Source organism: Globicephala melas, chromosome 14 (assembly GCF_963455315.2).
Source record: "Globicephala melas chromosome 14, mGloMel1.2, whole genome shotgun sequence".
Classification (NCBI taxonomy): Eukaryota; Metazoa; Chordata; class Mammalia; order Artiodactyla; family Delphinidae; genus Globicephala; species Globicephala melas.
The window spans coordinates 61,923,862-61,938,572 of NC_083327.1; the positions used below are offsets into that span (position 1 = coordinate 61,923,862).

The 14,711-nt window shown below is 40.7% G+C and overlaps 1 protein-coding gene across 10 annotated transcripts in view; it reads right to left on the reverse strand.

Moving 5' to 3' along the window:
* Positions 1 to 14,711, reverse strand: part of MAP7 (microtubule associated protein 7) — a 166,062-nt gene that overhangs the window by 44,179 nt on the left and 107,172 nt on the right. For all 10 annotated transcript variants that reach the window (XM_060283922.2, XM_060283920.1, XM_060283924.1 and 7 more), the window contains one exon: positions 11,228 to 11,305. In XM_060283922.2, coding sequence (XP_060139905.1) covers positions 11,228 to 11,305 — 78 coding nt within the window. The remainder of the gene's footprint in view (positions 1 to 11,227; positions 11,306 to 14,711) is intronic.

Consider the following 14,711-nt stretch of genomic DNA (forward strand, 5'->3'; position numbering starts at 1 on the left):
CTACAGAAAAAAGGCAGCTAAACAGAAGAACACAGATAGGACAGAGAACCAGATGGTGCACTCGTGGGCTGGGTCAACTCCCGTCCCAGTCACATTCGACCATCTAGTGCCCAGCCTGGTCCTTCTGAGCAGGCTTACAACAGTGTGGGTGAAGAACGTGTTCCACTACCGTCTGAGGGAAAGAAAATGATGACGCTCAGAGAATAGAGCAATGTTAACACTGAACCTCTGAAACACACACAGCTTAGGTTCATGCTAGGATATGGAAGGATATGAATAGGTTACTGGTAACACTGGCTACCAGAACAGCCAGTAATATCATGAAAAGTCAGAAAATGACAAGTGATAATATCTGAGTTTGGATCTTGATTCTGCCGCTCATTCTGTGTGACCTTGGAAAAATTAGCTAACCCCTCTGACTTCTAAGTTAGAGTGTGTACAAAATGTTCTCCAAGGTCTTTTTCAATTCACTCCCATGACTCAGTTGTTTTTACCTTTGAGGACATATGAGGGATTACAATTAGGTTTCTTTCTGTTTTGATTTTGAGGGCTAAAAATTTAATTTTTGTACTTTATCTCAATAATTATTGTGATTACTTACATTCAAATAAATTTCATTTTTATGTTGGTATGAAAACACTGATTGTTTTGTGTGTGCTAAATATTAATAAAAAAAACGGCTTAACTTGGTTAATCAACCCTGGGAAGGGGTGCTGTGGACTGAAAAATAAGAGCATCTGTGTAGGAAATACTAATTACTTTTATTTAATAATGAAGAAATGGGAATGAAAAGGTAACCACTAATAGTATGGAAAATTATAGCACAACTTCTAAATTAATATGGGCAATCATGGAATGAACAGTACTTGCATCGAACCGACGCCTACACCTCTACACCACCAACCCTACCCCTACCATAAAAAGGGAAAAAAACAAAGTTTAAAAGGAATGAAACTAAGCTAAAAGGAATAAAACTAAGCCTATTAGTTAAGACTGAGAGTTTTAGACCAGGCCAAAACTAAAAGCTAAAGGAATAAAACTAAGCCTATTAGTTAAGATTGAGACTTTTTGACCAGGCCAAAACACAAAACACCCAGTTACATAGTTTGAAAGAAACAAACCTAAAACAAAGTGTCAAAGAAAATAATGAATGAACAAATAGCTAGCTATCAGGCAAATGAAAATAAAATTGTAATAAATGTGGGAATAATAATCCCATTTTGTCTGGTAGTAAAAATCAAATGAAGAAAAAAACTCCAAAGGAGATAAATAGCTCTCCCAGGACCACATGGTCTAAAAGAGGTAGAGTTGAAATTTTAAGTCAGCTCTGATTCCAAAGCCTGTACTTTCTGTTACTACACACTATTTCCTCTGTATTCACAACTTCCTGCCTAAAATTTCCACTTGAATTTCCTGGTCAGATCCACCACATAACCTTACTCATATCTGCTTATTCATCCCTACCTCTGCTCTGCCTTCTACGTTCTGGTAGCAGATACACGACCTCCTAATGGTTTACAAAGTTAGACCCCTCGAGGTCATTCTCAATTTCACCTCATGGATGCTCCAACCTAACTCCACACTTCCACAATTGACTCCATCATTTTACATCAGAATTCAGTGTCTCCCCTCCCAACCTTTCGATTCTACTGTATTTAAGCCCTCATTCCCTTCTTATTCCTGGTGTTTAGTCTATCTCCTCTTCACATCTATCCTTCATACTGTTCTCAGAGACATCTTCCCCCCCACCCCCAAACAAACCCAATGTCACAGTCCTGCTTGAAAACCTGTTGGTTCCCCACTGTTCCCCAGTTCAACTCCTTAGATTGACCGTATAATCACGTACATTTTTACAAGCTACCTCCTGCCCAAAACACCTCTTCCCACCTGGCAAACTTCAACCATCTTTCAAGTCCTGGGTCAAATGGCCCTTCCTCTGGAGGCAAAGTCACTCCCATAGCTCCTTCAGACTCCTACCTGTACTCTAGATCGTAACTACTCTGCTCTTACTGAGTTCTTCCCCATATAAAACTGTGTCTAGTTTAGCAGATGATAAAAGTAAGTATGATGAATAAATGAGCTAAGGAGTTAAAGGATTATATGACTTCCAAGCAAAGTGATTTACATTGAGCCTTAGTGTTAATTCAAAGCCTTCTCAACAAGTCATTTAAACTGTGTTTCTACTTTCCTCTCATTTGAATATTACACTGGAGAACTGCCTGGTAATAAGGATGACCCTGCAGATACCCACAACACCTGTGTCTCCTGCCCGAGGGGACTTCCTACTTTGCCTTCTCCCCTTGACATAGCGGTAGACTAATGGGACTCAGGTGCTGAGACAGAGCTGAGGTGCTTATACTTGTGAAATGTCTAGACCCTTTCTCTGGAGATAGGAAAGCAATACTGTGCCAGGACTTCTTATCTTCAGAGCTAGGCCTAAAGGAGGGTTTAGCCTCAGCTAAAGTAAACGGAGTTTTGCTAAAGCACACAGAGCAATGGTTGTCCTTGGAATCTTTTTGTTACTGCCTCAACCTTAATCCACTTTCACTCCTCATAGAATGTTGCCATCCTCTTCCCTGGCTGTCTTACTGAGCCCCAGCCTACTAGACCAGAAGCACACACACCCCTCTATCTTTGTCTCCCTGTAGCTCAGAAACATTAGGTTTCTCCAATCCCAGGCATCTAGGTCAGTCTCTGGGGTCACATGACCTGCCATTCTCGTCTCTATCACCACCATCATCACGGTGAGCTGTGCTCAGTCCTTTATGCTGACACCAAGTGATTTACAGGCAGTACCTTCATAGCTGATAGCTGCCAGTGAGGTAGACATTGCTACTAAACTTATTTTATTAAACTTATTCACAGAGAAGTGAAGTAACCTGTCTGATGTCTCAAAGTTAGTCAGTGGTGGAACTGAAATGCAAACTCTGGACTGTCTGACTCCAGAATTAAACGAGGAACCATTACGCTAAAAGGCAGGATTTGGAACACCTCCCCATGACTGAATTTCCTCCTCTAGATCGGGACACAGTGTTCATCCAATGTGAAGATCCTGATCTTCTAATGTCACTCTTGGCCTTCGGCATCATCTGTTTAAAAGACCATTTACTTTTCAGGCTTTAAGACCTTTGAATTGTCAGCTTTAAAGGCAAAGTCAACCTGGGACAAATAAACAATGGCTGCTTAGTCACAATGATTCACCTTATGTCAAAGCTTCAGCCTCTGAGTTATCTAATCCATCCCGCAACAAGCATTTATTCTTTCCAGTCCCGAGCCTGACTCATGAGGCAGTGCTTTGGTATGTGCTCCTGTCCGAATTCCTCCCACTAACATGTACTCTGATCCTCTGGTTGTTCATAACCTGCCTGGAGGCCTTGGGAGCTTTTGTACACTTCATTCATTAAGTGACAACTTTAGGAGGTGGTTGACCACAGATCTGTCAAAGTTTTATCCAGTAAAAATTTGGATTACAAAGACTTTCCCAAAGTCTGTTTTTGTTTTTGTTTTTTTGGTGTGTGGATAGTCTTATTAAAACCAATGACTGTCTATCAATGATAATAATGTGAAATGTAAAACCAGGGACAGTTTCACTTATGATGCTAATCAGAGTACGGCATCACTGTTTACTAATTAATTCTAACCTCTCTATCAACATTTTTGAGATGAACATTCTAAGCCAGGTTGAAATGATCATTTATCTCTTGACTGCACTCTTATTAATACTGCTGCCCGAGGTGACAACACACACTGAGTAAGAAGGGTGGGGAGGGAAGCAAAGCAGAAAAGCTGTGACTGGAAGGGCAAGGAAGTCTGGTGAAATTATCTGAGAAACAATGCAAAAATAATTTAATTGAAGGTCAAAATCCTTTTCATGTTATCTTATTGTTATTTCTAATACAATACATTATGATAGGTCTCCTGTACAGCTTTGAACTTAGCTATAAAACCCAATATGAATGAACTGAATGAGAGATTTGATTAACTTTATTTTTTCTTCATGAGCTATGAGTCAATCATACAATTCTCTGATAAGCTTCCATGATTATATAGACTCTCAGAAAGCCCCCAGCTGGGAATGTGACTCCATTCGCATCAATACTTCAAACTTTAACCTGTATCACCTTCAAAAAGGGAAACCTTATATCTTCCTAAACACAGAAGACTATTCATCTGCTAAATATTCCTTTGAATTTGTCAACATATCGTAGGACTATTAGTTTCATAACATATATGAAGACCAAGCAGTTTTAAGGCACAACTATTCTATAGATTGCCTTTGTATCCTTGCTCGTCTAACTGAGAAAATGCTTAAGAATAAGAATTTCAGACTTGTTTGAGTGGACAATTATAAGGGTGGGTATTACCTGATAATCTGGTAATGTCTAACTAATTTGCAGTATACCTGCTGCATTCACCTCTACTTACATTGAAACATACAGATTTACTATTCATTTACCATTCAACCAACAATTGTTAGACATCGACTACGTGCCAGGCACTATTCTAGGTACTAGGCTATAGAAATTTAAAAATGACACAAGTCCTTTCTTTTATTAAGCTTATATTCCAGTGAAAGCCGACAGACAACAAACAAATAAAATATATACATGCTTAGATACTGACAGTGACGTGGAGAAAAGTAGAGGACTAGTTTGGGGGAGCTGCAAATTTGAGTAAGATGGCCAAGGAAGGCCTCACTGAAGAGATGGCATTTAAACAATATCGGAAGGAGGAGAGAGAATGAGCTACACGCATCTCTCAGGACAAACATTCCAGGTGGAGTGCATAGCAATGTAAGTACCAGGAGGTTAGAAAATTGATCTTTCACTTTAAGAGCCCAGGGTTCCTGGCTTAATAGTGACCGCACATCAAATATTAGGTGAATGAATATGTGAATTAAAACAGCAGGAACTAGCTGTAAAAAAAGGTGGTGGTGGTAGTTAGTATTACTTTAAACTATCTAAAGTAAAAAATTTATACTATTGCATAAATTCTACATGCTTTGATTCTTGTAGATGTTTCTGAAGAGAAATTAGTAACCAGGATCTATTCCAAGTTCTTACAGACTCTTTTTTAAATTTTTTAAAATTTTTTTGTGGTACGTGGGCCTCTCACTGTTGTGGCCTCTCCCGTTGTGGAGCACAGGCTCCGGACGCGCAGGCTCAGCGGCCATGGCTCACGGGCCCAGCCGCTTCGCGGCATGTGGGATCTTCCTGGACCGGGGCACGAACCCGCGTCCCCTGCATCAGCAGGAGGACTCTCAACCACTGCACCACCAGGGAAGCCCACAGACTCTTAATGGACTCCAAGGCTAACAAATGGTCAATGCCACAAAATTTTCTCAAAAAGATATCAGAATCTGCTCCAACACTTACATTTACCCTCTGGTTCTGTGTCAAATGGACAGTGAGTACAGCACCCATGTACCTTGCTTGTGCATGAGGAAGCAGAATAGCTCTTCCTCCACGTGAGAGCTGGGTATGTGCCCAGCTCTGAAACTTCGGAAAATCTACCACCGCATCTGAAGCATAGGGACCACTCTCTACTTAACAGAATCACCACTTGTTCAAGAATGTAAACATTGATCTTGGTGATCCTGTCCATATTAAAAATATGCTTAGGGGCTTCTCTGATGGCGCAGTGGTTGAGAGTCTACCTGCCAATGCAGGGGACGTGGGTTCGGGCCCTGGTCTGGGAGGATCCCACATGCACGGAGCGGCTGGGCCCGTGGGCCACAGTTACTGAGCCTGCGCGTCTGGAGCCTGTGCTCCGCAGCAAGAGAGGCCGCAACAGTGAGAGGCCTGCGCACCGTGATGAAGAGTGGCCCCTGCTTGCCACAGCTGGAGAAAGCCCTCGCACAGAAATGAAGACCCAACACAGCCATATATAGATTTAAAAAAAATAAGAAAATATAGTTGATATGGCAGAAAGAAGAAAGGGTCTATTAACTATCCCATTTTTTAAGATTCAGTTCCTCCCTTGAGCTAAATTATCACAATGCACTTTTAAAATAAAATAAATGACAGTCCATAAAATAACTTAACATCAGCAACTATGGCAGGCTCACACAACAAAAAGTACAACTGGGCTTCCCTGGTGGCGCAGTGGTTGAGAGTCCGCCTGCCGATGCAGGGGACATGGGTTTGTGCCCTGGTTCGGGAGGATCCCACATGCTGCAGAGCAGCTGGGCCTGTGAGCCATGGCCTCTGAGCCTGCGCGTCCGGAGCCTGTGCTCCTCAGCGGGAGGGGCCACAGCAGTGAGGCCTGCGTACCGCAAAAAAAAAAAAAAAAAAAAAAAAGTACAACTATTGTGTTAATTTGCACCTAAATGTGATAATACAGAGTGAAGTGTTTAGAACACTGCTTGGCCCATAGTTAGTGCTCAATAAACATTATTATTATTAATGAATAATATTAATATTATTAAGACGTAATTAAAGACGGGTAAAATCAGGAAAATCAGCAAATATTTATTACGCATCTGTTTTATATTTAGCTCTGTATACTGGGATAAAAAGAATTAGAAAACCATGGCCATACCCTTTAAAAGTTTAAAATATATAAAACCAGAAAGTTCTATAAAGTCCAAATAGAAAAAGTTCAGTAGCATATAAAGTGGCACTAGAATGTGAGCTAAAATATGATAGTTATGCAAGATATAGAGTAAGAAAATGAGAGTTTCCAAAAGGGGAAAGATCATAAAAACCAGGAAGGCGTCAAAAAGAAGGACTGGCACTAACCGTGACCAAGCTAGAGGAATGAAGTACATCCATGAGATAGTTTTGGGTAACTAAAATCTAAATTTACTAAGGTCTGAACTAGGATGAGTGCATAGGCAGCAAATTTAAAGGCATGGATCTGAGACCTATGTTGAAGACAGAGGCCTGCTGGTCTTGAGACTAAATGGATTCAGGGATAGTGAGTGTGGCAAATTCCACCTACAAACCAGGCTAGAGGTAGCTGAAGCCCCAGCTAGAGGACTAGGCTGAGTCCAGGCTGACCACTGGTACCTACAAACAGCTCAACAGGTCCGAGTGGAGACTAGGCAGTGCACAGCTCTGGACCACCACGTTTCATTCTGTAAAAGATGCGGTAGTTAAGGCTGGTAGAAAGATGCCAGTGCCTCCAGCAGCAGGAGAAAGCATCAAAAATAGTGGAAAGATAATTGGGCGGGGCAGGGGGGATGCTGGTGCAATTGACCGAGACACAGAAATTCCTCAGAGGAGTGTTCTGGAGGGAAAGTTGATGGGCAATGTAGTTGTATAGAGCGGGGGTCCCCGACCTGCGGGCCACGGACCGGTAGCGGTCCGAGGCCTGTTAGGAAGCAGGCTGAACAGCAGGAGCTGGGGGGTGGGCAGGCGAGCAAAGCTTCACCTGCCGCTCTCCACCGCTCGCATTACTGCCTGTACCAACCAACCACCACGCCCCCACGGAAAAACTGTCTTCCACGAAACTGGTCCCTGGTGCCAAAAAGGTTGGGGATCGCTGGTATAGAGGCTGAGTTTCAGATGACAGGAAAGCACCTACTGCCTTATGAGTAAGTTGGAAATGTGAAACCCACATTATCAAAAAAGGAGGGTTGAAACCATGACACAACCCTCCTTTTTTGTACAATTAAAAATACAATTCTCCCACTTACCCCAGGAAGAAAACCAAAATTAAAGCTTAGAAGAGAGATGGTAAAAAAGATGCAGAAGTCAAGAGAGAGAAGTTTGAAGGAACGGCCTGAATAGAATCAGATGAAATAGTGGTTGAGGAGATTTCTTCATGGGAAAACCTTTTAAGGCAGAAAAATCAAGCTTTCAGAGTGCATATGCTCAACCAAACAAACAGAACAGTCCCGTACTTGAAGAATTATGCCTGATTTTACGTGATAAATTGAAGGATAATGTGGAAAGAGCAGGCCACATGATATAATCCTACCATAAAGCATTAAAGCATGACTCAGAAATTTATCCTACAGAAAGTTATTAATAGATCCTCCCTGTTTGTAGAACAGTACAAACATGACATGCAGCCCAAAACAAAGACCTTTATTCTCCCTTTTAACTTGCTTTTTAAAAATGTGGATTACAAAAAAAAAAAATCTTTAATGATTTCAATGTTAATTTCAACCTACATCCAACAGTGAATAATCAATCTCACTGGCCAATAACTTTAAACTTTGCTTTGTTGGAATTTCTGGAATGTATTTTTTTTCTAACTTGGAAAGCTTTAAAGTTTGATAATAGTTGATATTATCAACTGCTTTCGTGTTTTCAAAAAGTACACCCCAAAGACCTGCTATTAAGTGACAGCCCTTCCTCACCCCTCCCACCTTTTTTTTTTTTTTAAACTATTCTACTCCCATCATAGCTTCTCCACAGCACAGTTTATATTTATGGGTAGTTTATCAGCTGCACTTTTTCTTTTAGAACTAAAATTTTTTTAGAAATTACCCTTATGTATTCTAAGGCACAGCTTAAATTAGATGCTAGATTTTAGATGACTCTTTTACAAATGTACGTGTGCATGAATGTTTATTTGTGTATTTATGAAGATTAGTTTCTACTCTGACAGCTTAAAAGAATAGGCCAAAATTTAAAAGAAATTTTAAAAGAAAATGCAAATAATGCAGAAAAAAATAAAAATGAGTAAAATAAAACAGAAATATGATAGATAAAAATGTATTTCATTAAAATTATGACTGTCAATGACAACAAAAGAGATAATATCAAAATTAAGGAAAACTGGGAATTCCCTGGCGGTCCAGTGGTTAGGACTCCTCTCACTGCTGAGGGCCCGGGTTCAATCCCTGGTCAGGGGAATTAAGATCCCACAAACTGAGTGGTGGGGTCAAAAAAAAAAAGAAGAAAAACTATGGTATTAAATACGGTAGGGTAAGAAGAAAGAAAAACCATGTCTATGATACGCTAGCTCACCAACAAAGTAAAGCTGTGACCACAGGATAATACAATAATCTGAACGTTACTTTGACCCATATAAGAATCTGATAAGCAGGTTGGGTCTGTTACCAGATGCCCTTTTGCCACCTGTCTTGCGTCAGTGCTCTACAGTCCCCACCTCTTCTAGCTCCCTGGATGACTCCTCTTCATCCTCTAGTTGGACGTTCAGGTGGCCCCTGACATCCTCAGGCTGGGCTAGGTCCTTCTGTGGGGTTCTCGATGCCCCATGTGCATACCCCTTCAATACCACCCTCTATTAGAATTGCTGTGTGTTTATCTGTTCCCGCCTCCCCACCACTAGACGGTAGCTAGCCCTGGAGGGCTGGGCCTCAACCTTTATTCATCTTCTTAACACAATACCTAGCAAATAGAGTTTTTAACTATATAAACTAATAAGCCATGTTCTACATCATCGACATGAATTAAAATGGGGCCACATATTAAGAAGAAACCCAGCCACACAACAGATAAAGTTAGGCAACTTGTAGGGAGAATCTGCAGGCTCAGAGCTATACAACTTTATAGCATAAGAAGGGAAATGATTTTTGTGTGACTAGCATATTTATACTTTCTACAAAAAGAACTAATAACGCGTGGATCTGAAAGACAAAGAAACCCAAATGGAAAGGTATGAGTTAAGGTGCAGAAGCTAATTCATGATGGGATTTAAATGATACAGGAGTCGTCTCCTGACCCTAGGGAGCTACTTTTACTCAGGTAGATACGAATCCACACTGCAGTGCTAAGGAGACATTTAACAGTGGGAAACCTAACCCAACAGGGATGGGGTGGAGAGGGGAGAGGACACAAGTGCTTATCTTTGCTTGGATGGATCCAAAACCAGAGTGTAAATACTTATGCTCGCCTGGAATCTCTTCCTGCTTTAGTAGCTCTGCCTTTCCCTCTCAGCTCTGATCCACTTGTCTAACTGACCTTTACTGGGGAGCAGTGGGCACAGTTCACAGAAGAAAGGTCTCCAGACTACACAGCACTCCAAGCAAAGAGGGACCCGCCTCAGGGCCACAGGCAGCCCTGTTCTCCAAGAACCTACCAGCCCGAGGGAGACCTGATAGAGGCAGGGAACTTCAAGCCTGGGTGCAAACTCTAAACACAGAAACACGCAGCTTGTTTACTGCCAGCAAGTCATTGAAATCTGTGTTGAAAAAACCTTGGCAGCATAAGAAATGACCTCACATGACCGTGATGGCAAGGGAGAGAAAGAGACCTGTGTTCAAAGAATGTAAACAATGTCAACAGACTTTTGAAAATCAGCTTCCAGTGAATTTCACAAATTTGGATTCTTGAATACAAATAATCAGAGATGGGATATGGGGCTGGGTTTTCCAACTGAAACATTAACGTTTACAAAATGCAGTAGAACTTTAGAAAAGTTATAGGTCATCCACTGGAAAGACTGTGGCAACCTAACTCAGCTCTGGTTTTAAAATATCCAGACGCTCTGGAAACAATGAGACACACTGACTAGACATTTCATCTTTCCAAGGCACATAAAGAGAGTATCCTGTTTTAGCAACTTTGCATAAATGGACATTAAAGGAGGAGTTGGCACCAACATCCTTGCTCAATGTTCTGGAAGACAAGGACTGCTGAGTGCTCGGATCTTGGCTTCCTGGTAAGCTCGTCCTGTGACCCAGCTCTCTAGGTGATTACGTGGCAAATGCTGCAGTTGCTAACCTTTTGCTAGGGCCTTAGATAACAAAAGAAAAATCAGACCCCTCAGCACAGGTCTTGTGTTTTTCCTGGCAGCACATTGGTAGCATCAGTCTATAAATTCAACAGCAGCATTATTTCAACATCGAAAGCAGTGAGTGCCCTAGCAGTGCACAGTCTCATAACTGTTCACATAAAAAGAACCACATGCTGACTCTCCTGGTATTTTTTTTTTTTTTTGCATTATGTGGGCCTCTCACTGTTGTGGCTCTCCCATTGCGGAGCACAGGCTCCGGACATGCAGGCTCAGCGGCCATGGCTCACGGGCCCAGCCGCTCCGCGGCACGTGGGATCTTCCCGGACCGGGGCACGAACCTGTGTCCCCTGCATCGGCAGGCGGATTCTCAACCACTGCACCACCAGGAAAGCCCTAGTTCTATGTTTATATCAACATACTAAATTCTGTTTCCCAATCCATCTGCAAAACTCATAAAGGCATGCTAGAAAGCATGCTTATTAGAGTGATGTCTGTTTGTCCATCATCCTCGAGGGGAAAAAAGTAACATTTCAACAACGGTGTCCTTGAAAGATCAAGCGAGGGCTGCGGATACCTAGCTGCTTCTCCCGCTCCTCACGCCGCTCCCTCGCCAGCCGCTGCCGGTCATCAACGCGCAGCACTGGTGGAGGGTCTGAAAAAGAGAAAAAAAAAACATGAGAAGAGGGGCAGATTTTGAGAAACGATATACACTGATAAATATCTTTTTGTCCAGTAAATCTGATGAATGAAATATTACTACATCTTACGTATAGTAACGTGACAACAATTAGTACATGTAACTATACTTTCAGTGATACACTTTATTATAATTTTCCTGAGAATTTCCAAGTATTATCTTCTATTTAAAAATATTACATAAGAGGTTAGATTCTAAGAGATCTCATCACAAGGAAAAAACCCATTTCTTTTTTTTTTTTCATATAAGATGATGGATGTTAACTAAACACATTGGGATAAACATGTCACAATATAAGTCAAGTCATTATGCTGTACACCTTAAACTTACACAGTTTAATTGATGCTGTATGTCAATTATATCTCAATAAAACTCAAAAAAATAAAGTAAAATAAAAAGACACACAGTCCCCCCAAAATTTGTGTAAAACATAACTGTGCCTTTGGCTTGTATTTATCAAACAATATATATGAGGTTTTGTGTTCCTAAGCTACTGAACCTCTAGCGTTTTTATGTTTCAAAAAGCCTGTTCCTTAACAGCACATAGACTCCTAAGTGAATTTATTATACTAAATACATGTTCACCAGATAGATGTGAACAGCCCAGCTCTGGAGTCAGACGGGCATGAGATCACTTCCGGTTCTGTCACTCACTTGCTGTGAGATTTGGCCGAATTACTCACTCAGCTCTCTAAGCCTTAAGCTATGATATAGGGTTCATGGGTTTTTCACTTATTGCCTATGAGGATAAAATAGAACCTATCTATCTCACATCATTGTAAGGATTAAATAAAATAATGCTTGTAACAGCGTTAGCACAGTGCCTAGAACTTGATAAATCTCAATAAATTCACTCATTTACTGAACACACTGAATAGCTACTGTGCACCAGGCAGTGTTGTATGTGCTGAAAAGAGAGCTATTAACAAAAAAGACAGAAATCTTTGCCCAAATGGGGTTTGCTTAGGGAAAATTTATGGAATAAATAAGTAAAATATAGAGAGTGAAAAAAAGGGCAATATATAAAATGTTAGACTGCAATAAATGCTAAGGAGATAGCAAAGCAGCCAAGGGGATTGTGAAATGGCAGGAAGGGGAGGTCTGACATTTTGGATAGGTGCCAAGGGAAGTCTAATTGTGATGGTAGCTTTTATGTGTAAAAACCAGATGGAAGTAAGGGAGCTACCCGTGCAGATATTCCAAGAGAGGAAAAGCAAGTGCAAAGGCCCTGAGGTTACGAGTACCTAAGGTGTTCAAGAAACGATATGAAGATCTGAGCCACTGGAGCAGAGTGAGATCAGTAAGTGATGGGGCCAGAGACCTGAGGGCCTGGTGAGGACTCTGGATTATGCTCTGAGTGAGATGCCACCACGGGGTTTCCAGCAGAGGGTCACATGAATACACTCACTCTGCCTGTTACTAAATAAAAGGAAAAGCATAGTAATAATAATGATGATGATAATTACACTTAAAATCAGCTTTGTTTTCCCTGCTACTTAATTAACATCACAATTTTAAGATCTCTTATTAAAAATAGAAACCTACTGGAATAATACTTTAGAGACAACTGGCAGAGCTTCATCAACAGACTTAAAGGACTTGCATCACAAATGCCTCTTAAATGTCACAGAATTTGTACATTTAAGGGAAATAAAAACTGTCTAAAAGTACATTAGGACCTGCATAAACCTGGCAGTGTGTATCATGGTCAGGACCAGGCGATGATATTTTATGCTTTTCCTTTGCTTTAAGGTATGCTTTTTCAAAAAATTCATAATACGAACCCCTCACTAGCTCATACTCATTATGATAATTATTTCCCAGATTTACTAATCATTTATGAGGTCTCAAATATTTTTTATGTAGAAAAATGTGGCCTCTGGTCCCAAAAGGTTTTCCTCTGACACTAGAAGAGGGGCACGTGGACTCCCCTCAGGCACTTTGTTAAGGATCACAGACAGGGGAGTTCTGCTGTCCTTTGTTTTTGGAAGTGACAGCCATAGCAAAATGGTATTTTGAAGAAAAAATGATCTGAGAACAAAAGCCAAAATGAAGTCAGAAGAAAGACTTCCAACAATTACTTATTGCTTAAAAGAAGTCCTTAAATAATGAGGTTTTACTCCCTCATGAAAACTTTGATTTTATTATGAAACTTGAAAATCAACTTTATTTATAAAAGCCACATAGGCACATTATAGAAAGTCTGTAAAACAGAGTCTATAAAGTCAAATTTTGTTCATGGAATATGGAGTATGTGACATTTCTAGCTTACTTTCAAGTACTTGCCAAATTTCACACAAAATTTTGAAAAGAAGGTTTTAATAGCAACGTATGGGACACGCACACTCATCCTCATCTACCTTCTTCCATCCAAACCAACCCTGAGAACTCTAAGTCAATAACTGATGTTTCTGCAGTCATGAGGCAATACTCAGTTATGCAATGGAATGCTTGCTTGCCTTTTAGATGCATAGTTGGAAAAGAGCAATGCAAGAGGGGGCATAGTTTACCTCTGATTTCTATGCTATCATTTCATATGAAAATTACACTCTTCACAAACTGTATCCTGTCTGGTAACAACTGTATACAACAACAGGCTGTATACAGTTCTATGCAGATATATCAATAAGAACTATAAATAAGGGCAATGCTTAAGAGTCGGAATATTCCCACTGGCCACCTTTATCACTTCAGTACTGATCTCAATCAGTATTTATTTAGAATTAGGTTTGAGGAAGTTGAGAACAAATGCAACACATTTCTAAAGTATAAGATGCATACTGACTATGATATGCTAGACAGTTTCGGTTGGTTTGGGGACCTGGCAATAGAAAATACTGTAGAGTGAAAAAGGTATTCAGTTTGAATTCTGTTTCTGCCCTTCTGGTCACATTAATAAAAAGCCACTTTGATACTAGAATGTTAATAAACACCCTGTGACAGATGAAAGATGGCTGTGAATGCAGGTAGGGAAGAGCAGAGCCTGGTCAGTTTTGTTCATTGTTATATTCCCCATTGCCTAGGACTATATTTGACAGGAAGGAAGGCATTCGATAAGTACTTATTAAATGAATGAATGAGGGGACTTCCCTGGCTGTCCAGTGGTTAAGACTCTGTGCTTCCAATGCAGGAGGCATGGGTTCAATCCCTGGTCAGGGAACTAAGAACCCCACATGCCAAGGGCATGGCCAAAAAAAAAAAAAAGAGAGAGAGAATGAATAAACAAATGGGCCAACAGTTTTAGCTAACTTTCAGAGCCAGTACACTTCCATTAAGCATCACTACTGGGGCAAACTCATACCAATCTTGTAGTTGACAACAGACTTTTTAAAATGTAAATACTAGCAATTACAATTTTAAG